Source organism: Ischnura elegans, chromosome 6, assembly GCF_921293095.1.
Source record: "Ischnura elegans chromosome 6, ioIscEleg1.1, whole genome shotgun sequence".
NCBI classification, from domain to species: Eukaryota; Metazoa; Arthropoda; class Insecta; order Odonata; family Coenagrionidae; genus Ischnura; species Ischnura elegans.
Genome location: NC_060251.1, coordinates 40806622 through 40830699, shown reverse-complemented (window position 1 = coordinate 40830699; position 24078 = coordinate 40806622). Strand labels below are relative to the sequence as shown.

Sequence of the window (24078 nt, the reverse complement as noted above, 5' to 3'; positions counted from 1 at the left end):
TTTATTGCCTACATAGAAAGATTATTACTCCTGGTAGATGCATTTCATGCTTTTAGATTTTTAAATCTCGATATCTATTTTTCGCGATTACATGAAAAGTGAAAATTTTCAAGGGCGCAAAACGCGATGGCTAAGTATGAATTATGGGAAAACCCCGTGTGACGTCATTCTGGTTCCCTCTGCCGGCAAGTGAGGTGACCTTGGGGAGAAAATATGTGCGCCGCTGAGGTGCAGGCTGCTAGCAGGTAGCAAAGTACCCTGCTAGCAGGTAGCGCTTGGCTTAAAAAAGGATTATTAATACCTTATTAAACGCAGGAAACTTTCCCACCATGGGCAGTTTTAATTGGTGATGATTAAGAGAAGGCCTACGTCAGAAGATTCAAAGATTAGCAGCAACTGATACTAAGTGCATTAGATGATGTAAGTACCTCTTCGGTATCATCCTCTCACCTCTCAGGGAATTCCTGGCTTCCAAGAACCACACATCCATAGCTGAGTAATGCATGTTGCACAATAACATGACAAGTGTCCTAGTAGCCTTCTTGGAAGCTCTGTTATCCTGGTTTCCAAACATTGCAAACATTGTGTTGACATTTTTTTGTGCTGTGATCATGAAACTGCATCCTTTTAGCTAGCAGGAGTGTAATGTGACTGCATTGTATGATGTCTGAAATTAAGTTTCCAATCCCACGCAGTGACTTGACACATCCATGATCATGATACCATGAATCCTTCATCATGCAAGCATGGATGTGTGGTTCTTTTAAAGCAGCATTTAAAATGTCAATCCACAAAATTTCCACCTCTTCATGTCATTTAAGCGTTCCCTAACCCTTTACTTACTTTCCCAAGACCATTCAAGAATAAAGAATACAAGATATGCACTTGAGAAATATGATTTAATGCTTTCCCGGCGAATAATGTGGGTAAACTTTTCTTGGGATTCCCACCGGGTTAATGTTTTAATATCGGCCAACGTTTCAAGCACCGTCTCGGCACTCATCTTTCAGCCCTGCAGTGTAACTGTGCAAAAAATCCACAGAGAAAAAGCCCTGAAGATGAGTGCCGAGACGGTGCTTGAAACGTTGGCCGATATTAAAACATTAACCCGGTGGGAATCCCGAGAAAAGTTTACCCACAAGATATGCACTTGTGTCACTAACTTATAAATACATACTGTGACTGATTTTGGGATACTGGCTCATCTTCCTTGCAAACTGTAAAATCAAATAAATAATGTCTCTCACATGAGATAAGATTATTAAGCAACAGTAACAATAAAAGAACAATACAACAGTCAAGATTTAAGTTATGTTTTTGAATGAACACTTTTATTATGATTAACATTAGGTAAACATACAAAAGTATTATTATTCAGTTTCCTTTCATACTGATTTAAATAAATAACAATGAAAGGTATTTCTTATAGATTTATCATAACTTTAAAATGAGTATGGAATGCAAAACTGAGGAAATAAATTTGCTCCTTTCTCTTCCATCAAACAAAATACAAAGATTTAATCAATAATAAAAAGCATTGCATAAAATATTGCAATAAATAATAATGGAGAATCATTGGACTAGTGAATAAAAAGAGATAACAAGCATATTTTTAAAGAAATATCAAACCATCATAACCACCTTTCCAACTTTGACTTCTTCCAACCCAAGTACTGCATCTGCTACTTCATCAAAACTTACTGTGTGATGAATATTCGGCCTGAAAATTTTGAAAACTGGAGTTATTAAAACTATCACTTCACAAAAAAAAATTAGCACTCAAGAAGAAAAAGATATTTTACTTTGTCCAAAGACAGGAAAATCTGAATGCCTGTTAAAGTGGAAAAATTAGATATCTCCTAATTTCTCTAAGTCTAGCCTTTGGAAGGTTAACATCTACCCGTCTCCATGTAGATAATTGCAAGGTAAATACAAAAACCAGCTTCAGAAATATTTCTTCCACCTTCAACTGGCATTTAGATTTTGGATGTTTAGAAATGCCACATAACAACTCAACTTACCATATTTATCTGAACGTAGTCCCCCCTTTTTTTCCAAAAATACCCGTGGTATAAGTAAATACATTCAAACACATTTTTAAAATACATTTTCCCATAACTGAAGTCTCAGAATTTTCAGATAAAAATTTTGAGGCTTCCTTATAAATATTCATAGACATACGGTAATTATTATAGATATTTGGGTAATGCATGCTCAACCAGAAGTGCAGATGTAACACATTCAATATAAACCAAGTAAGATGACAGGGTCTTCTCATCCCGTGAATTTTAGCTTTTTCCACTACTTTTATTTCTTAGAGCATCTCTTTGCTGGGTTTTGTCCATGACTAGGACTTTTAGTTTGCCCTCTCCATCGACTACCCAATATTTGTACTATCATCCAAGTTTGATGCCTGAAATCTACAAACTCTTGGAGCAACTTCACACCAAGGTGAATTAAATAAAAGCCAGTTAATTTCTACATTCACATTAATGATAAGCATATGTTTTATACAATCATGAGCAGTTTCTTTCAGAAAAGAAAAAAGGTTGGTGTGATGATGTAATTATACTGCAAATAGTGCTTCCTAATGGCTTCAAACAGACCGTGGCTTCCAATACATCCTCAGCAGAACTAGTTAGGAATGGTTATCAGCAACACTATAATCCAAAAAGTTAAGTATGTAACTCTATTACCCGGTCATTTGACAGTCTGAATTGATCAAAAATATGTAGCTCAAGGCATGTGTGAAAATAGGGTGGTTTCCTATTATTTTTTTACTGCCAAAATCGAAAGATTATTACTCCTGGAGTACGTATTTCACGCTTTTAGATTTTTAAATTACGATATCTATTTTTCGCGATTAAATGAAAAGTGAAAATTTTCTAGCACGTGAAAACGCGACGCGTAAGTAGGATGATGGGAAAAAGTCCGTGTGACGCATTTCTGGTTCCCCCTCCCGCCTTGTGAGGTGACCTTGGGAGAGGCTCTGAGCGCTGATACGACGCAGGATACTAGCGGGTAGCTGAGTACCATGCTATCTGGTAGCGCTTGGCTTAAAAAAGGTTTATTAATACCTTATCAAATAAAGAAAACTTTCCGACCTTAGCCAGTTTTAATAGGTTATTATTAAGACATGTTTCCCTGAGCTCTGTGCCTCTTGCATGCATTGGTAACCTCATACGATGTATAACTCCTATCCTCTCGTGTAGAAACTAGGTCCCTGTGACATCACGTGGAGTGGCATCGCATGGGCACCAATCTGGCCTTTTTCAAATGAGGATAAAATTTGGCCCTTGCCATTCGTCTAAACCGGTATTTCTAAAACCAAATAATTTGTGTATTATGAATGCACTAATGGTGGGTAACGAATCGCAATCAATGCTTTTCGTTTTCTTCGATGAAGGAAACTACCCTATTGCCTTTTTCGCTATTTACTTATTCTTGATTCCGCCAACATGAAACCACATGTGATCTCTAAATTAGTAGGGAGAAATGTTGGTATTTTATTGGAAAGCACTGGTAGTTGTAAATGAATTAAATGCAATAACTCTTCATATTTTAAAAGTTTTAGTAGAACCGTATTTTAACTTCACACACATAAGGATTGTTAACAAATACAGATCAATAAACAATCTTGGTAACCAACCAACAGAGACAAAACACAACTGAAAATTACAAATGTCAACACCCCCCCGTAATTGAAGATGTGCTGAAACAGCTCTTTAGCATTTCCATCAAATGAATTACAAATTTTTTAAAATTATTTTTAAACCATGCCTAAACCTCTCATACATTTTTCATGTTTTATACGATTTAAGCCCTTGGTAAGTATGTCAGCTGTCATTTCCTCAGTGGAGAGAAAATCTACGTTTATATTACCGTTTTCTACTTGTTCTCTAACAAAATGGTATTTCACATCTACATGCTTCATTCTATCATGGAAAACAGGATTTTCTGCTAACTTGAGAGCGCTCTGATTGTCCTCAAAAATAGTAATAATTTCTTGTTCCTGAAATAATTCGGAAATAAGATGTTTTAGATGAATAGCCTCTCTAGTAGCCTCGGAAAGAGCAATATATTCTGCCTCACAAGACGATTGGGCAACACATTTTTGTTTTCTACTACTCCAGGAGACTGGTCCACCTGCACAAGTGAAAACATATCCAGAGTATGAATGCCTATCATTTAGATCATTTGCAAAATCTGCATCAGAAAAACCAAAAATAGGCTTCCCAGTGCATTTGTATGTGAGTCCCATTTCCATAGTACCTTTTAGATAACGAAGTACCCGCTTGGCCATCTTCCAGTGTATATCTGTATGCTTCTTATTAAACTGGGAGAGATAGCTAGTAATGAAGGAAATATCTGGCCGCGTGTTGACGGAGAGATACATGAGAGTTCCAATTAATGACTGGTACGGGACATCTATGATATCCTTACCCTTCTCTTTCATTTGACTAACGTCAACTGGGGTCGAAACAATCTTACAATCTTCCATGCCAAAACTCTTTAAAGCATCTTTAATGTATTGTTTCTGGTCTATCTTGAATACTCCCCTCTTCTCATCTCTTGTAAAATTCATTCCCAGGGCATGTTTGATCTTGCCAAGATCCTTAATGACAAATCTCTTCTTCAATTCTTCCTTCAATTTCTTCTTTTCTTTCTCATCATTGGAGAATATAAAGAAATCATCAACATATAATGTAATAATAACTATTTTAGTTCCAATATGTTTAAAGTAGACACAGGGTTCATGTTTTGATTTAATATACCCTATCTCATACAATAACTTGTGAACTGTTTTGTTCCAAGCACGACTAGCCTGCTTGAGTCCATAAATAGACTTCTGTAATAGACAAACCTTCTTCTCTTCACCTACAGCTATGAAACCTTCTGGTTGTGTCATATAGATGGTTTCATCTAAAGTGGCATTTAAAAAAGCAGTTTCGACATCCAGATGTTCAACATCAAGATTCAGTTCTGCTGCCATAGCCAACAGCAAACGGATAGTTGAACCTCTGACTACCGGAGAAAAAGTTTCTTCAAAGTCTATACCATGAGTTTGAGCAAAACCTTTAGCAACTAAACGAGCTTTGTACTTGATGATCTTACCACCATTGTCTCTTTTCAATTTGTAAACCCATTTACATGGTATTACACTTTTATTTGCAACTCGCACTAGCTTCCAAGTTTCATTTTTTCTAAGACACTCTAATTCCTCCATCATTGCTTTCATCCAATGCTCTTTGTCTTCACTTTGCATAGCCTCTTCAAATGTGGTAGGTTCTTTGTCAAAGAAATTTTTTGCTTGTAAAACAACATGATCAGGAAATTGTTTCTTGTTACGTACCCTTTGAGGATATCTAGGACTCTTAGCAGTTTCTTGAACATTAGTCCCAGCTTTATCTTCTGTTGAGTCTGCATTTTCACAAGGAGAATCCAAAAGAATTTTAACAGCAGCCGCAGCTTCATCTTTTGTTGAATCTGCATTTTCATTGTAAGAATCCAAAGGAATTTGAGCATCAGTACTGCTCTCACCGGAAAAATTATTTTCTAAAAACACAACATCTCCAGCATGGACTACCTTCATATAATTAGAAAGATCCCTAAATTTGTAAGCTTTCTTATTCTCACTATATCCTACAAATATATGTTCCTTGCTTTTGCTATCCCACTTCTTGCGTTCCTCCTTTGGAATATGTACAAAAGCTCGGCAGCCAAATACTCTTAAGTGTGTCAAGTTGGGACGCTCACCTGTCCATTTTTCTTCTGGAGTCATTCCTGTAACGGATCTATGAGGTGATTTATTCTTGAGATACGTAGCAGTTCTCACAGCTTCTTCCCAAAATGACTTAGGTAGTCTGGCACTATGCAACATGGAACGAGCCTTCTCCACAATGCTTCTGTTTCCCCTTTCAGCAACACCATTTTGCTGAGGAGTACGGGGTATGGAAGTCTGGTGAATAATTCCTTCTGACTTAAGATAATCTGAGAATTCCCTATTAACATACTCAGAACCATTATCTGATCGTAAAATTTTAATTTTCTGGCCAGTTTGCTTTTCCATGAGGTTTTTAAACTCTTGAAACTTTACTCTAACTTGATCTTTTGTTTTAATGAAATAGGTAAATATCATTCTAGAGTAATCGTCTATAAATACAAGTAAATACTTATTTCCTTCTAATGATTTTACACTGAATGGTCCACAGAGGTCAGAATGAATCAACTCTAGGCATTTAGTCGCCCTTTTACTTTTGATTTTAAGAAAAGGTTCTCGACTCTGTTTCCCTTCTAGACATGCAGTACATACAGTTCTATTTTCCTCAGGGGCGTAATCAACTCCATCAGCTAATCCATTTCTCAGTAGATTCATACCATAGCGGCAGAGATGTCCCAACCTCCAATGCCAAAGAGTTTGCTGAGAAGGGTTAGTTGTAGCAGCCAGGGACCTTTCTGATACCTGTGACTCTATCTTATATAACCCGTTACTGGGAAGAGCAGTCATTAAAACATTCCCTGAAATACTACAATCATTATCATGAAAAAATTTAGCACCTTCTTTCGTAAATACTACAACAAAACCTTTTGAAACACATTTTGACACAGATATAAGATTTGTAGCAAGATTAGGCACATGAACAACTTCAGAAATACTACTAATACTGTTGTTGTTATTACTTTTGTGAATCATGACATCACCTATACTGTCACTCTGCAACTTACGTTTATCAGCACACACAATCTCCAAACCAGAGTTACTTTTAACATTGAACAGAATATCTTTATGAGGAGTCATATGGGCAGTTGCCCCGGAATCCACAAACCAATCATTTTTATTGCTTTGAGCACAACCACCAACACCTAAATCCGAGAATAAAGTGTATTGTTTCTTGTGTAGCTGCTTGTGGGTTGAACTCGATGTCTGTGCCGTTTTCTTGGTCTTGTTTGGACAGTCTGGTTTTTTATGGCCGGGTTGGTTGCATCCATAGCAGACGATACCATCTTGAGAGTTGTTGCGTTTCGGGAACTTCTTTTTCTTCGGAATAGTTCGAGACGCATTGGATGCAAATGCAGTCTCAGTTGCACCATCATTTTTGGACATTTCATTTAAGAGTTTAGTTTTCACCATGTTCACCGTTACTTCAACTCCTGAATTCTCGAGTGCCATTACTAGGGGGTCGTAATGTGAAGGAAGACCTCCAAGCAAAATAGCAACTAAATCCTCATCAGGAATCTCCTTCCCAATATCAGCAAGCTTCTGAGCGGTATCCATTACGGCAGTTAGGTACTCTTCAATGGACGTATAATCTCCGAGGGATAACCGGTACAAAGTCTTTTGAAGGTTAAGTCTCCGGGCAAAACCCTTATCTTCATATGCATCGGCAAGAACTTTCCATGCTTCAGCAGCTGTTTTGCATCTTCTTACATGTATGATAGCGGAATCGTCCACGCACAAACAAATCTTAGCTAGGGCACGCTCATCCTTCCTGGACTTTGAAGCAGCATCAGTATGATCATCATTTGGGTATCCATCAACAGCATGCCACAAGTTTTGATCTATTAAATACGCCTTCAGCTTAAATTTCCAAGTTGGATATCCTTCACGCCCACACAACGGCTTAATGTGAGACGATATACCGGATGCGTCAGACGACATTATGAAGACTTCACTTACTTCTTATAATTTACCAGTGCTGGGCCCATAACCTCTGTTGGTATTTTATTGGAAAGCACTGGTAGTTGTAAATGAATTAAATGCAATAACTCTTCATATTTTAAAAGTTTTAGTAGAACCGTATTTTAACTTCACACACATAAGGATTGTTAACAAATACAGATCAATAAACAATCTTGGTAACCAACCAACAGAGACAAAACACAACTGAAAATTACAAATGTCAACAAGAAACCTTATATTGATTTGGGTTTACTTAATGGTAATCACACTCTTACAGAGCTCCAACCACATAGACCTCCCCACCAAGTATTTTCTACTTCTGGTGAAAACAACAGACTCACTTGTGGGCACCAGTTGCTGTGACTCAGTGCTATTGTTCTACACACCATTTTAAATTACTGAGACCCAGAGGTGTAGCCAGGAATTTCATTCAGGGGGGTTCAAAACCGGGGGGGGGGAGGGGGGGGGGGATTTTTTGAAAAACAGGGTACTAAGGGCGCGTTCCGTAATTCACTGGCAGTACTGCTACTGCTGCTGCAAAACAGAACGGAATACAGTACTGCCACTGTAAGCAAATCAGTGATTTTGGAACGGTCAACAGTAGCTGCTGTTGATCATTTCGCGGGAAATAGTGGACATAGCAACCCATTTGAAAGAGATTAATTCTAGATATAATTGGGATTTTATGGATTTCAAAATACGGGTTTAATACAGATTTAATACTTTCTGTGTTTGTAGGGAATGAATCGTGCAAATGCCATTTTCAAAGTAAATTGAATATATACGTTGTAGACATGAAAGTTCGATATTGATAGATTGCAGCCTAAATAAATATTTTTTTAAAATATCCATTGCAATTGAGGATAGACATGTAAAACTTTTAAAATTAAAAGTACTTCAATCTCAGGTTGACAAATGCCTTCAAACAGTGCGTAAACATAATCAAGAACAATTTACAAGGCACCAATACAGGAATTAATTAGGTGTACCTCAATATTCACGTTTGAAGAAAATTTAAACGCAATACACTTCACATATTCGTACTTCATGCAATGGCACAAAACAATTAGGTCAGTATCCTGAAGCTTAAGCAGACGATGACATACGTACAGTTGATATGGTAGAATAATGTCCTTATAAAAAAATAGACGAATTTCCAACGTGTAATTAAAATTGCTTTTGCCATTACTTATGTTATTATTATGCTCACACATTAAACCGTACGGTGGAACAAGAAAGTCTATGTATCAATGCATTGCATTGATGAAAGAAATTAACGTTAATGCATGCATTTATGTAACACACGATACCCATACATACATTGAGAACATAATTTTAATAATAATAGTTTCTTGCGTTGAAGTTTTCAGGAATTTCTTCTTATGTACCATTGGAATTTACGAGACATTATTCAAGACACCATCGGTAAATCACACGAAGTTAGCAAAACAAATATTTCATATAGGTAATCAAACACTCATTCGCGCACAACTTGCCATTTTCACATCCAATACATATTTATAATTGAAAATTGGAGTTCTTTTTCTCAGTCTACGTGAATATATAATGAATTATGTCCGTTATACTTCATTTACTTGCGTACCATATGTTATTAAACAAAGCGGTTGCTGTGTTCCAAACAGGTGAACATCGCCTTCCGTCTGCTTACTGCCGCTACTGCTGCTCTAGGCTTGCAGTAGCCACAGTAGAGTTCACAGTAGGGAACGTCCGGAACGTCATCAAATGACTGACGTCATCGGTTACTGTACCGTACTGCCAGTTGATTTTGGAACGGTTTGGCAGCACTGTCAGTACTGCCAGTGAATTTCGGAACGCACCCTAAGTAGAGGGTTTTAAACTAATTTGAACACTTTCCATAATCGAAAAAACTTCACTTTTCTAAGAAATATTTTGTAAATTCTTGATCTTTCAATATTATGTTTTCCTTTATGAAGGAAAATAATTGCGTTTTTATATTTTGGGGGGTCCAGAATCCCTGGAACCTTCATTGCAATTATACATTGCAAACATAGTACATAGATATTTTATATTGGCCACGTTTAATTTTCTCAAATATTTTTTTCCTGAAGTTATAGAAATTTGAAAAAAAAACACCAAAAATTGCCATTCTGGTGTGCTCAGGGTAAAAATTTAATGTTTACTTATCAAAACTTTTCCAACAGTGAGGCTAGAATGTTGAAAATGTCTTCATTTTGAAGTGATTTCTTATCATCTTTACCATTTACTAACAATAAGTGTGATGCCCGTAACTTAACAAAAAATTATTTGAGAAAATCAAAAGTGGCCAATCAGAATATATATGTGTTTATAGAAAAAGAAATTAAATGCTTGAAGTAATTCAATTCAATAATGAGATAAAAATGAATTGATGATAAAAATTGTCAAAATTACTTGTGTTTATATAGAAAAGTATGTATCAGTAATTTTGTTAGTTAGAATTATCAATAATATAGGTTAACCAGTTATCAGTAATGCAAAAACTAGACACAATATTGCTGTGTTCTTCAAAATGATTCGTGAGAACAATTTGGTGAAGAGTATGGGACAACCTGGATATTTAGCATTGGGACAAATAATGCTGCAGTATGTTAAGGTGTGGGTGACAGTTACTAACATGGATAACTTTTTGGAGCCCTGAAGAAAGTTGGGGCCATAAGCTATAATTTTGGTAGCTTTCACCCTCCCTGTTGAAGAGAGTACCAAAGCCTTGCTAAGAAAAACCTATTAAAATGAATCATTTTATCAAACCACTACCGCCATTTCTGACTCATAAATATATCAAACTTCAACTGCAAGTGATAACATTTTGAAGCAGATACTATAAGACACAAGTACCAAATGAAAATTTGCATATGAAAAAAACAACCAGTAATGAATCAAATTACCTGATAGCATCAGAGAATAATTTTTCCATGATGTCTTTCAATACATGCTGATGCCTCCCCTGCTGTACTGATGACAGAAGCCAAGCTTGTTCAAATAGATAAGCTAAACTTGCACACCTCATATACAGCTGCCTTGAGTTTGGAGGATCAATCTGAAAGGCAAAGTAATAGCTATCATGCAAAAAAAACTTAGGTGAAAACTCTTGATATTAAAGACATATGACAGCATGATACATCTTGGCACATAAAATTTAACAAAATGAGGGTAGCTTCAAATGAAATTTTAAATACATTATGTATAGATTTTCCCATTCTATTTACAAACTGGTATACTACATATCAAATACGGAGCATGGTAGCCAAGCGGGTGTGGATCTCGGCTGTTGGTCAAGGGGTCCTGGGTTCAAATCCAAACAATTTAAGCACGCTGAGAAACAAAGTGAGTCAATTTTGATCAAATTTTTAATATATTTCTTCTTCAAACTATAACTACCCCAACAAAAAGTTTATAACAGCTTTCATAACAGATTCTAACACAAACAATACACAACATGAACACCCATCCCATGGATAGGGGCCACCTGCAATGGCGGTTACATATAGGGGGCACGTGCCCCCCCTTGCAAGGCCGCCCGCATAGCCTAACATTGCAGAAACACAATTGTAACTTTTTTATTTCATTAGATGGCACTGTCTCGTATATGCATATTATCAGTTTAAATGAAACTTTCTTAAACTTTGCACATGACTGACTTACTGTATTTCTCCGAATATAGTCCCCCCCCTAATTTTGAGACTTCAGTTTCGGGAAAAGTTAAAAAATGCATTTGAATATAGTCTTTTTTACCATGGGCATTTATGGAAAAAAAGGGAGGACTATATTCAGACATATACAGTAATTATTTCTTTCTCATTAAGTTAGGTTAAGGAGAGTTAAAGGTAGCTCAAAATATCTTATGTGCCCCCTTCCCTTCAGTTTTTTCTGTATCTGCTACTGGCCACCTACCCAGGCCGGACTTGAACCCATGACCTTTTGTTTGGCAGGCAAGGACTTTACTCCACCATCACCAAGGTTGGCAAATAGATAATAATATAAATGGATAATAGATATTCAATTCTCACCTGAAGATTTGGACGAGTGGTCACCCAACAACCACCAACTGCCAAACAGGATATCAATTCATGTTTCGAGTGACATGAAGCAAGAGAATCTGACTCCACCAAGACATCCACACCTAAACCACCAGTTTCATGCATACATGCAGCTCTCAAAGACAATGGGTCACCCTCACCCATTTCTAGTACTTGAACTGCAATAAAAAAAACCTCATTCAAGAATCATGAGAGTTCAAGAGATTGCCAGCTGATTCCAACCAAAGTGGTTACTTCATTAACAGCATTCGACTTAACTTCATTGAAACCAAATGAAATACTTGGATACATTGTACACAACAGTGTCTAAATTTGCTTTTCAATGTTTAGCACTAACCAATTTCAGTGACCACAGACCATTTTCAGTTGATGACAACAACATCATGCATCTACCATAGCACACTGGGATCTCATAAGCAAGAGAACAGTGTGCTTTTCAAGGATCGGTCATCCAGCATGGATTAATATTATAAAGTGAGGGACTACTGAAATAGAGAATGCTCTAGTGCAGCTGATTGAAGAAATGGCAATGTTGGCAACCATGCTTAATGGTCATTCCAAAGGTGACTAACCTGGATTTTGATGTTAGGGACTAGGGCTAACTCATTGCTTTTAAGATTCATCTTCCTCAATGCTTAAAATAATGATAATTCCACTGAAATATACAAAACCTGAAAACGCTTAATTATTTTGATTTTAACTAATATCATACTCTCTAATTAACCATATCCCCATTTTCATCACATTGACCACAATGCTAGTCATATTGACCGACCACAGAGCAACTGAATTCCATATTTCTGATACCACAGGCAACTGGGAGCGATTGTTTAGACATGGATTAAAACCCAAATGATCATTATGACCTCTGTACTTTAAAACAGAGAATTCATTTCAGACCTATTTGCAACTATATTTCTACCTGTCATGAAGCAGCAATACTCAACTGATAAAAAAACCACTGATAGTTTCACCATAAATTTGTACAAGCACACCATAGCAGTCAACGTATTAAACAATCATTACAATATGTAACAACTTTCTAACATTGGACATAGATATTCTTTATTAAATTTAGATATTATGATGGTCAAAAGATGATTCACATTATAAGCATACTTATAAAAAAATCACCTTTATTTGATCCAAGGCTTTTTAGGTAGAGCACTTCATCCCTGGACGTTGCAGTTGATAACACCTTGGCTCCCCAAAGATGAGCCAACTGTACACACATACTGCCAAATGAGGATGCACCATTCAGCACCAACACTAGAAGAATAATAATTTTATTCTAAAACACACAGTATAATTAATGAGATTCATTGGACAGGCACCTAAAAAGAAACATAATACCCTAAAACCCATCATTTAAACTTAGGTATTACGTAGATAATATCAGGATACACTTAAAATTGGATAAATTCATAAAGTGAATTGAGTTAAAAATTAAGCATTAATCCAAATGTGCCCAAAAGGTAATGCCATTGCAATGTACTTGATTTGAGAATAGGGTGCTCCTATGACAATCTTTCCATGAGAATAGGGTAGTTTCCTTCATCAAAGAAAACGAAAGGCATTGATTGCGATTCGTTACCCACCATTAGTGTATTCATAATACACAAATAATTTTGTTTTTGAAATACCGGTTTAGACGAATGGCAAGGGTCAAATTTTATCCTCATTTGAAAAAGGCCAGATTGGCGCCCATGCGATTCCACTCCACGTGATGTCACAGGGACATAGTTTCTACACGAGAGGATAGGAGTTATACATCGTCTGAGGTTACCAATGCATGCATGAGGCACAGAGCTCAGGGAAACATGTCTTAATAATCACCTATTAAAACTGGCTAAGGTCGGAAAGTTTTCTTCGTTTGATAAGGTATTAATAATCCTTTTTTAAGCCAAGCACTACCAACCAGCAAGGTACTCAGCTACCCGCTAGCAGCCTGCGTCGTATCAGCGCTCAACTCGCCTCAAGATCACCTCACAGGGCGGGAGGGGGAACCAGAAATGCGTCGCATGGTCTTTTTCCCATCATTCCTACTTACGCGTCGCATTTTCGCGCGCTTGAAATTTTTCACTTTTCATTTAATCGCGAAAAATAGATATCGTCATTTAAAAATCTAAAAGCGTGAAATACGTACTCCAGGAGTAATAATCTTTCGATTTAGGCAATAAAAAAATAATAGGAAACCACCCTATTCAGGGAATTTATGATGGCGTGGAATGTCTCCCAAAAAATATCTTCAGAGTCTATCAAAGTTTGGGAGAGTAAAGACTAGACAGTGGGCTGTCTACACATTTGTCGCACCTCTGTACATGCCAGGAAGTGGGTTTCAATGACCAAATTTTTAATACATATTTCATGAAGATCTTACAAAGATATTTGACATCTTTAGCACTTACAAAAGCAATACAGTCACCACAAAAACCTGCAACCCTTTACAATGACTAGACAAAGTAGTGAATCCCTTCTGTTTAGCATACGAATTTTGCTTGAGAGCCATAGGAACACCCAGCATGTATTCAGCAGCTCGGTCCAGGGTCTACAGAATGCCCCCACTTCAAAAAGGGGTGTTTCTCCCCAGGAAAATATCATTAATTTGACATTCTCAGACCTTAAATTGAGCCTATTTCTTAGGACATATGACCATAAAACTGAAAGGGACTGCTAGCACTGCATGAAGCATGGCCACTACAATCTCAATTGGTCAAATTTTTCCAGGTGGGTCATTCCCACATCTCCCCAGATACACCCCAGCAAGGACCTCAAAATAGATGCCCCCATGCACCCATGACATTTCCGACACAAGAATAACAAAATGCTGTGGAACATTATGAAAAGCTGGTTCTGGTTTCTAAATGATTTTTACACATGCCAACCTGTTTCTATTGGTTGTAACCAGAGATGTGCGAATAGTATCCCTGAAAACTCGAAAACCTCAAATACAAGAAAGTATTCTATAATCGAGATCTCGAATAGTTATACTAAAGGTACCATCTCGAATACCTCGAATACTTTCAATTACGCGTCATACACTGTCGCACGCACGTCGTTGGTAGTTGACTCAGAAAAATGTAGAAAACACTAGTCGTTTAGTGCACGCAGTGCCGATTTAGGCAAGTTGACAAACTACATCAAATTTGCAGATTAGAGCGGTGAAAAAAGTTCAACGTGCGGAACCGAGATGGTCGGGTGGAAAAATCGGGTGGATGATCGGGTGAAAAAATCCAAAAATCCCCGGTTTCCCCCACCAGGAGAACCTCAGTGGCGTGGGATAGTAACTACATAGCACAATTCCCAAAATCCGCTACCCCCTCCATTCATCAGCCCTCGGCCCCTCCTCCAACGCTTTCCTCCTCTCCGAAATAAAAAAAAAAGCCCCAGCTTGCGCAGGGTTCGTATTACAAAGACCATAAATCAAAAGCTTCAAAAGAAAATATCAAGTTACAGGAGAGTAATAGAATCGTGTTTCATCCTTCCCTCTTTCTCCCCCACTGACCTTTTTCTGACTACATGCTTCGAAGTTCCCCATTGCTGGAGGTCAACTGCTGCATAAGTCATCTATTAGCCCAAAAGGTGTCTAAAAATGACTTTTGGCAATTGATATTACACCTTCATTGGATTGAAATATTAGTAATGTGCGCGTAATTTAAAAAAGAATAAGACCAACACGACGTATTTCTGACTTTATTTAAGCATTTTACGCAAGGAAATAAATCAATACGACGGAGACTTAGCATTCTGGCAAAACTCGATATTCTCGCAGCTGAGCTTCTCGGAAGTTGATACAGTATTTTTTTCCGAAAACATCAATATCAAGTTACAATTTATGAGTTATGCTATAAATCTCTATTGTCACAGTCACAGACGAAGGGATTTTTTCTCAGGATATTTGGTTTCTCCCTGCTAGCAATTCGAACTCATCTGCTTATCTCGTGAGAACTTCCAAAGATGGACTGAAAATAATTGAAGAAGAAGAAAAACCGGTGGAGAAGCGTGTGTATTTTGCAAAACGCCTCGGATTGTCTGCTAGCAATTGACAATAGGAATGAGGGTAAAGCGAGCTACCTATTGAAAATAAGAAGTTTGATGAAGCCGAGTATCAGCTGAAATGGCGTTTGGTAGATAAGAATGTATACATCAGACAGAAATCCATCGTAGAAGAGTAAATGCTGAGACGGCATGAAATCATTTTTTCGCGAGGTGGTGTGTCCCCTTCGAATATTTTAGAGAGATGTTAGTTGAATCAACTATATGCCCAAATTGTTTCCATAAAATTAAAATACTCCATTAATCAGATAAATTCCTGTTTGAATCCTTTAAAAGGAAATCACAATTACTCGCCAAAATCCTGAGTTTCCTGCGGCATAGGCAACCTAGTCAAACATTCCCGCATTCATCGTTTTTTTCGTCCATCCCCTTGAAAAACGATAGATCGAGGTTCCACTGGTTACCTTTTTATTTATACATTCATCAAGGGAAATAGATGAAGAAACATACGTTTAATGTGCTTTGCGTAACTCTAGTATTCGAGGTAATCGAAATTCGAGGTATTCGAATATTCGAGCAATGATTTAATATTCGAGTTCGAGAAATCTGCTATTCCACCCATCTCTAGTTGTAACACCACTGTCAAGACATCTCCCTACAGAAACTTATTCTTTTCACTTAGTACAGGAGTTATATTTATGTTATCTTTGTTTACCTTCATCTCCACATATAATCCTGCAACCTGAATAATATCATCCTAGTCATTGAGAAAACCCATTTGTAACCTTCAAAATCACATATTCCTAATGTCTCTCAGAGGTTTAAAAAAAAACATACACACAATCTGTAATCTTCCTTAAAATCTGCATTAAACTTGAGCCAAGGAGAAAAAGTACAGCAAATGCTTTTTTTTAATTATGCTGTAAACCTGCAAAATCCGTAGCTGTCAACAGCTTTCTGCACAGTATCCCAAATAGTATCTGGACAATACAAGACCATTTTGACAAATCTTGGGATTCAAACCAAGAGCCTTTGCATGAAATACTGCATTCAAACCACAAAGAATCCCAATTTTCATATCCTTTTAGTATACAAGCAATTCCAGACATACTAACCTGAATTGCCTGTTTTCATTCGAGCAAGGAAACAAAGGGCAGTGTATGCCTTCACAGCATCTCCAATGCATCCTGCAGCATCAACGAAGCTGACTTTCTTGGGTTTTTTAACTAGGTGAAAGAAGATCCAAAATTAATATAATGACAACAAAAATAAGTAAGGAATACAACTTTAAGCAAAATAGATATTTTCATATTTTTTTACATACATTCATAAAAGAAAGCTACCAAGATTAACAAATACATTAGCTGCGCTTTAAAGTTCATTACCTGTCAAGGCCACATACAGGGAGTTGAAACCCTTCAAAACTTTTATGGAAATAGTCATATGTGTACCTACTCAAAAAAAATTAACAGCACTGTTTTGCTGCAGCTGATTCAGGAAAAAGGAGCTCTTTTTAGAATTTGGAAGTTTTGTTTTGCTATTACTTGTTCTTAAAACTTACAACAAGGAATTCCTTGATATGAAGTGTTGTGCTTACAGAAACTAAAGAATGACTTTGAACTTCACATGTTCCCCTTGGAGCTGAACCTTTCTAACCAGGTTTGGACTTAAGTGGGACATGCTGGCGGGTCGGGGATGTATTACATTCTGCGGCTTAACCAACCTCTAGGTCCAGGGCCATAGCTAGGATCATTGGCCAGAGGGAGCAGACAAGTTGTCAGGTTGGGCTACAAATATATGTTACTGATGGGGGTGGGTGGGTTAGGATAACGAATAGAATGATAAAATGCTTGCAGTTCAAGTTGTCCAGGTCGAGCATTAATTCTCCCAGGTCGGGCAGCGCCCAACCTGACCCACCCCCCCTGCCAATGGCCCTGTCTTGGTCATAGCTCATCTTTAAGCCACTGCCTAGAGGTGGCACAGCACTTGGGGATCTCCTACAGATGGGAGTGAATGGAAGGGAAGTGTATGAACAATGGGCTGCCACTGTTCAGGCCCACTGCAGCTAGTGACTACACTATATCCCTCTCCCCAACTCATCGTGGGTGAACTTGAATGTGCTCGTGTCCCTTTCACTTTTCTAGCCAATCACAGAGAAGCGACACATGAAAGTGTGGATGAGGACTCAGTCTCTCTCTGACTTTCATGCAATACACACATGTCCCAGCGCAATGTGTTGGCAAACATAACCTGTGGAGATTGCACAGTGCTCTTTAACGTGTTTTTTTTATTTATTTTTTTATTTCCAAATTCCCCGTAAACAGCACTTTAAGGCCTTTACAACGGAGGATAAACAATACACAACACAAACATCCATGCCCTGGATAGGGACCACCTACCAAGGTGGGATTTGAACCCACGACCTACGGTTTGGCAGGCAAGGACTTTGACTCACCACCACCTAGGCCGGCTGGTTTGCTTTTGAGCAAGCATACGTTTACTACTATGGACTGGCAATGCCGGTAGGCCACATGGAGGGGAATAGAGAGGGGGGAAGAGTGGAATAGTGAGACAGCACCTCTGATTGGCATCTAACTCTCTCCAGTCCAGCCACCATGAGTCAGGGAAAAAGGGTATAGAGGCTCTATACTGTGAGGCCCTTCCAGTACAATACCTCAAAAATGTGGTATGTGTACACTGCCAGGATCTGCCATGTTAATTGTTGGGCCATTGCAACCTGAGGATTAGACTGAGGCCAGGGTCAGATGGGAGCACTGCCCAAGTGGGGTCAATACATTTTTTCAACTAAAGTGGTTAAACACTAAATTCTGAAGTGAATGGGGTCGTGAATCCCACGGAGCGTATGGGTTTTACACAAAATAGCAAGCCAACAGGTTTTCTCCTGATTATAATTGGTGGACTAAGTTGCAGATGGTTGACAGTTTTGTGAGGTGCCTCCCAGTCTAGTGAGAGAGAGAATTTTCCTCAGGACATTGTGGATGTTCAGAAGGATGGATGGGCCTAGATGATACTTAATTTACTTATAAGTAATAACTACATTCACAAAAACGATTAAACAAAACAACACAGCTGCGATAAATTAAAAGAAAACGTACACATATACATACGGAATAAAAAGCACGCAACATTATTGACTTACTCAGATCGAATTCTTGGAAAATCACATATTCAGAGCATCCAGACTGAGATGAATCTAGAGGTATAATTCCTGAAGAAAGATGCATACATGGCTATAAGTCATCTTAACAAAAGAAAATTGGCTGTAAAAATAAATATTGGGAAACAACCATTTAAATTAATCGAATAAAAGTTTCTATGAATGTAATTGGAAATGCTACACACCAGCAACTTCGTCGCCAACACTGAGAGTCGACACCTCACTTCCAATAGCTACAATTACACCCGCTACATCCTGGCCAACACTCAGGCGCACTGGACCTTCAAGTTGTTGGCTTGATGTTAAGCTGGTACCAATTAAGGAATGAGATCGGCCGCCCTGAATTCTTTTATGTAGGTCTTGAAGCATTGAAAAATTCTGCGAAGTCAGACCACAAGCACGAACGAGAACCTTAACTTCATGTCGATCAAGGATAAATTCTTCATCTGACGCCTGCAGAATGGAATAATGAGCATAAAGTTGATTAATTCCGAGCAACTAAGTGCAGCAAAAACACTCAAGAAAAAAACGAAACCATACAAAAGTGGGAGGGATATACTTGAATACAGGGTACGGATGAAACAATATCTCTCAAAATTTTCGGGAAGTTTAAATCCCTAGACCTCCATCAGTCTCTAGAGCCTCAGCTTAAGAAATTTACCTCGCAGGTTACTCGGAATGGGGGTGTATCCGTGCATTTTCCACACTCAACAAATATTGTTTTGTGGCTCTTCGAATGATTCACGTCGAGCGGCATAACGACTAAAGTAGGATGTAAATAATAGTCCAACTGATAAAGCGAGATTCTATAAAATATGTTTCCCCTTCATATAAAAATGACACCGGTTTGAATGGAAACATCCATGGCTTCCATGTTCGCATTTCATTTCGATACGCATTTGTTTCGATGTTGTTGTTGCGAAACTGCGGTTGATTCAATCCACAACACGCAAAAATCATATTATTAACCAAAGGTGAAAGATTCAACTTTTGCCCATATAACCCATTGATCTCCAGGATATCTCTTCTATCTATTTTAAACATTGGTATATGACCGCAAAACTCCATGTGAGCTTCAAGGAAATCACAATTTTAACCTTTTTCAATGCTAAATTGCCCTTTTCAAAAATCTCATTGTTCCCTTACAGTTGATAATCGACGAAATTTTTTCCCATACTATCCAGAAATTCTTTCACTAGAATTTATTTCTATACGAATATATAAACTAATTTTATACCTGTTTGAAATCCTTCTTTCCACAAAACTGCACTGCCTTCATTTCATTTCTTGATTCTGAACCTTTATTGTCTGATCTCATTCTTCTCCGATTCTGGCATTCCAGTTTCCCTTCAATAGATTTTTACAATTTATTACTGGTTATTTGATTTTGCTGCATGAGTATTCACCATCTATCTTTTGGGTATGTTACATCAGTGAAGAACCAGAGAGGGCTATAATCCCCCACCTTGAGTATCCAATTATCTACTCTAGTTAAAATGGTAATTTTGTTAGGACCTCCAATTTTGCTAGGAGGTTACCCTCTAGCCCAGATACCACAAAGTAAGAGAGTTATCCGCTTCTTATGGTTCTCTTACGGAAAAAAATGATAAACAGCTTATTGTAAGCTATGGGACTTATGTAAGGCAAGGGTAAGATTTAGGGAAGGATAGGTAAGGAATGCCTTCAAATATCCCCAGACAAGGTAAGTTGCTTCTGTTGGAGCGCCAAAGGCGGCTGAACAGTGTACTACACATGCTACACTGCTCATCCCAACATGAATTTAAAGCCTACCGGTGAAATTCAGTCTTTATAGGAGCTTAACAACTGACAACAGATTTTCCCGTAAATAGAAAAAATTAACAACTGCAAGCAACCGGCTGGTGAAGATACAAAGCCTAACACAAGTACTTTATCCTTTGTGGCAGAAAGAAAAAAAAATTAACTCCAGGGAGAACCGATCGTATGACCACACACATCGTATGGTATGACCTACACATGCGTAGCTCTATAGGCTAACTACTACACCACAGCAACTGATGAGTATGAGAGGTGTAGTTACCAGTTTAAAATCCAGGGCCCCCTTGTCGCTATCCTGGATCTGGCGCTGTGCTACACCATAAAGTTACCTAGTAGTTGAGATGCATACGTTTTTCCAATAGCCATGATCATATAGTCACATAGCTTACGGTACAAAACAACCTTTGAACCAGTTTCTCATTTTATACGGTATCTCCTTGAGAAGTAAGTCACAAAGATCCTAGTTTGAGTGAGTACTGAGCAAAAAGGAAAAGTTAACAACATGGCTGGGTGCTGAGAGAGGGGAGCACTTGCACCTCCCTGGCTCATGATAAATATTGGGATGACTACTTTAGTAATTTGAAAAGAAACATTGTAACTAGAAAAAGAAATTCATAGACATAATTAAAATAAGTACCGTCAGTTGGGGTAACATTGGCCCTTTGAGGTTAACTTTGGCCCAAAACTAGAAAAAGTTTAAATGTACCGTATTTTGACATATAGGTTGATTTACTGACTTAGTTCTAGCATTTCCTGATAGATGGCAACACTGGCCACACTTCTGAGCCAACCTGGGTTTAGTTACACTTTTCACCACCACTGCAGTGCTGCTTCATCTTGGTGTTGTAAAAGTGCTGGATTCTGTTGTCTTCCAACTTTTGTTACCTCGTTCTTATTTTAAAGCGGTTGAGAGCTGGTAAGTGAATTTTCTTTTACTGTAATCCTTTGTTTAACTTAATATCAATACAACTATTTGTTTATGTTTATAGTTTACAAACTGAGATGAGTTTTGTAGGTTAGTTTAACTTTGTACCAGATTTGGGGTAACTTTGGCCCAACATGGTGGCTGGGCCAAAGTTACCCCGAGGTATATTTGTTTGTTTATTTGTGGTAGAAATTTTTTTTGCTGTTATTTATTCATTCAAGATGCTAAAAAAAAATTGCAGAATATCCCTGTTAAACTGTGTATAATTACAATTGTGTGTTTTGCTGCAGGGGAAATGCCGAGAAACCGGATAAAACCACTTGGGACTAGAAATTATGCTAACTACAAACCAGAAATATTGGAGGAATGTCTTAAGGCTATACGAGCAGGTGAATTAACACAAAGAGCTGCAGAAATAAGGCATGGCATTCCTAGATCTACAATTAAGAACAAATTGAAAGGCAGGCACATGAATACAGTTGGTCGAGCAAGAATATTTAGCGATGAAGAAGAGCTGGCTTTTGAAAAGTACTTGATAATACTGTCCGACTATGGATTTCCAGTTGTTGAGACTGATTTCAGATATGCAGTAAAATGCTATTTAGATAAGAAAGGTGTCATAATAGATAAGTTTCATAAAAACCTCCCTGGCTACGAATGGACCAAATCGTTTTTGAAAAGGCATGAGAAGCTGACAAGTCGTCTCAGCTCTAACATAAAAAAAGTAAGAGCTGAAGTTGGTGCTAAAGACATCGAAAGCTACATGGAAAACCTGAAAGAAGTGATCAAAAACGTTCCTGCCACTCATATTTGGAACTACGATGAGACCAATCTTACGGATGACCCTGGAAACAAAAAGGTTATTTGCAAGAGGGGAGCTAAATATGTGGAAAACATATGCAATAATAGTAAAAGTGCGACCTCTCTGATGTTTTCTGGAAATGCTGCAGGGACTCTCCTTCCCCCCTATGTTGTGTACAAGGCAGATAATATGTGGTCAACTTGGACTGAGAATGGACCAGCAGGGGCTCGTTATAATCGTTCTAAAAGTGGCTGGTTTGATGCTATGTGTTTTGAAGATTGGTTTGAGTCATTGTTCTTAGCGCACGTGAGAACTCAAAGTGGGCCAAAAGTTATTATTGGGGATAACTTGTCTTCACACATTAGTTTAAATGTACTTAGGCTTTGTGAAGAAAATAATGTTAAATTTGTCTGCTTACCACCGAACTCCACCCATCTAACCCAACCTTTAGATGTGGCCTTCTTTTCCCCCATGAAAAAATCATGGCGAGCAATCTTAAGCAAATGGAAAGAGTCTGTTTCTGGCTCTAAGTTCACAACCATTCCAAAGGATGCATTTCCGACTCTATTAAAAGAGTTAATGGCTACTTTAGCAGAAAATCAAGTAGGAAACCTGAAGGCTGGATTTGAAAAGTGTGGAATCCATCCTTTTAATAAACAGAAACTACTAGACAGGCTGCCAGAAAACCAACCGGTTGACAACACAGTAATAGGAGAAGCCTTTCTTGAGCAACTGGAGAAAAAGAGAGCTGAATACTTGACGAAAGATGGCCCCAAAAAGAGAAAGAGGAAGCTGCAAGTGCCTGCAGGAAAGAGTGTTTCAGTTAAGGATGTCGAAGAATCTATCTTAGAAGCAACCAATAAACTCTCTTCGTCAAAGCACACCTCTTCAAATTCTAAGAAAGAAAATGTTCCCAAGAAGAAGCCTAAACAGTCTTACAATTCTTCTTCGGATGAAGATGATGTGGAAATGATGTTAGAGTCAGATGGAGTGAGTGAATCATTTTCAGACATGGAAGACCTTCAGGAAGAATCTAAGAAAGACGAACCTACTGCTCAAACAAAAAAAAAATGGAAAGCAGAAGATTTTGCCGTTGATAACTTTGTAATTGTGATCTACAATGGACAAAAGTACCCTGGCAAAATAGTAAGCTTTTTTGATCATGGCCCAGTAGTTGAGTGCATGGAAAAAAAACTAAAATTCTGGCGCTGGCCTGAGAAGCAAGACTGCATGGACTATGACTGGGATGACGTTTGGGCAAAAATAAATCCTCCTAAAGTAGCTTCAAAGAGGAACCAGTTCACAGTCCCAGAACTAGACAATTTCGTGGAATAACTTGTTTAATCAAGCAAATATAAAATTATTTAGGGTTTAAACATGTTTTAACTTCCTTTTATAACAATAAAGTGAGGTTTTCTTTAAGTGTAACAGTTTGTTTACTTTTTCCACATTTTTTGTCCAAATCATAAAGTTTTAAATCAAAAAAACAAGTAAAATTTAGAATTGAATACTTGAAAAGAATCTCGTATGGGGTAACTTTACTCCACTTACAATATGGTACTAAATTTTAAAGGTTTTAATGGTTGGGACAAAGTTACCCCAATCCCAGGTAACTTTGTCCCAATTTTTAAATTTTTTAAA

General features: G+C 37.8%; 2 protein-coding genes across 3 annotated transcripts; one reads left to right on the top strand and one right to left on the bottom strand.

The window, feature by feature from the left end:
* Nucleotides 1-1297: 1297 nt before the first annotated feature.
* On the bottom strand, nt 1298-19787 carry LOC124160678 (quinone oxidoreductase-like protein 1). Of its 2 annotated transcripts, none has more exons than XM_046536646.1 (8): nt 19575-19787; nt 19099-19366; nt 18896-18964; nt 16851-16961; nt 12874-13008; nt 11710-11897; nt 10588-10739; nt 1298-1720 (listed from the first exon to the last, which is right to left on the bottom strand). In XM_046536646.1, exons 1-8 carry the CDS (start codon nt 19668-19670, stop codon nt 1624-1626), a joined length of 1116 nt encoding a protein of 371 aa, XP_046392602.1. In that variant the 5' UTR covers nt 19671-19787; the 3' UTR covers nt 1298-1623. The 2 variants fall into 2 exon arrangements, with proteins under 2 accessions (XP_046392602.1, XP_046392603.1); XM_046536647.1 differs by lacking the exon at nt 19575-19787 and adding an exon at nt 19454-19530.
* A 1562-nt stretch (nt 19788-21349) lies between these two features.
* Nucleotides 21350-23865, top strand: LOC124160949 (MFS-type transporter clz9-like). The gene is made up of 2 exons (XM_046537086.1): nt 21350-21626; nt 21926-23865. The coding sequence occupies exon 2, from the start codon at nt 21931-21933 to the stop codon at nt 23770-23772; it is 1842 nt and encodes a 613-aa protein (XP_046393042.1). The 5' UTR covers nt 21350-21626; nt 21926-21930; the 3' UTR covers nt 23773-23865.
* The last annotated feature ends 213 nt before the right edge of the window (nt 23866-24078 follow it).

What these genes read in the sequence shown, in the direction of transcription:
- LOC124160678 (XM_046536646.1), bottom strand. Translation starts at nt 19,670, where the DNA reads ATGCCGCTCGACGTGAATCATTCGAAGAGCCACAAAACAATATTTGTT. An exon ending in TGTTGGCGACGAAGTTGCTG is followed by an intron (nt 18,965 to 19,098) that starts GTGTGTAGCATT and finishes ATCTTTCTTCAG; the next exon opens with GAATTATACCTCTAGATTCA. An exon ending in CCACTCGTCCAAATCTTCAG is followed by an intron (nt 10,740 to 11,709) that starts GTGAGAATTGAA and finishes TTTGCCTTTCAG; the next exon opens with ATTGATCCTCCAAACTCAAG.
- LOC124160949 (XM_046537086.1), top strand. Translation starts at nt 21,931, where the DNA reads ATGCCGAGAAACCGGATAAAACCACTTGGGACTAGAAATTATGCTAAC.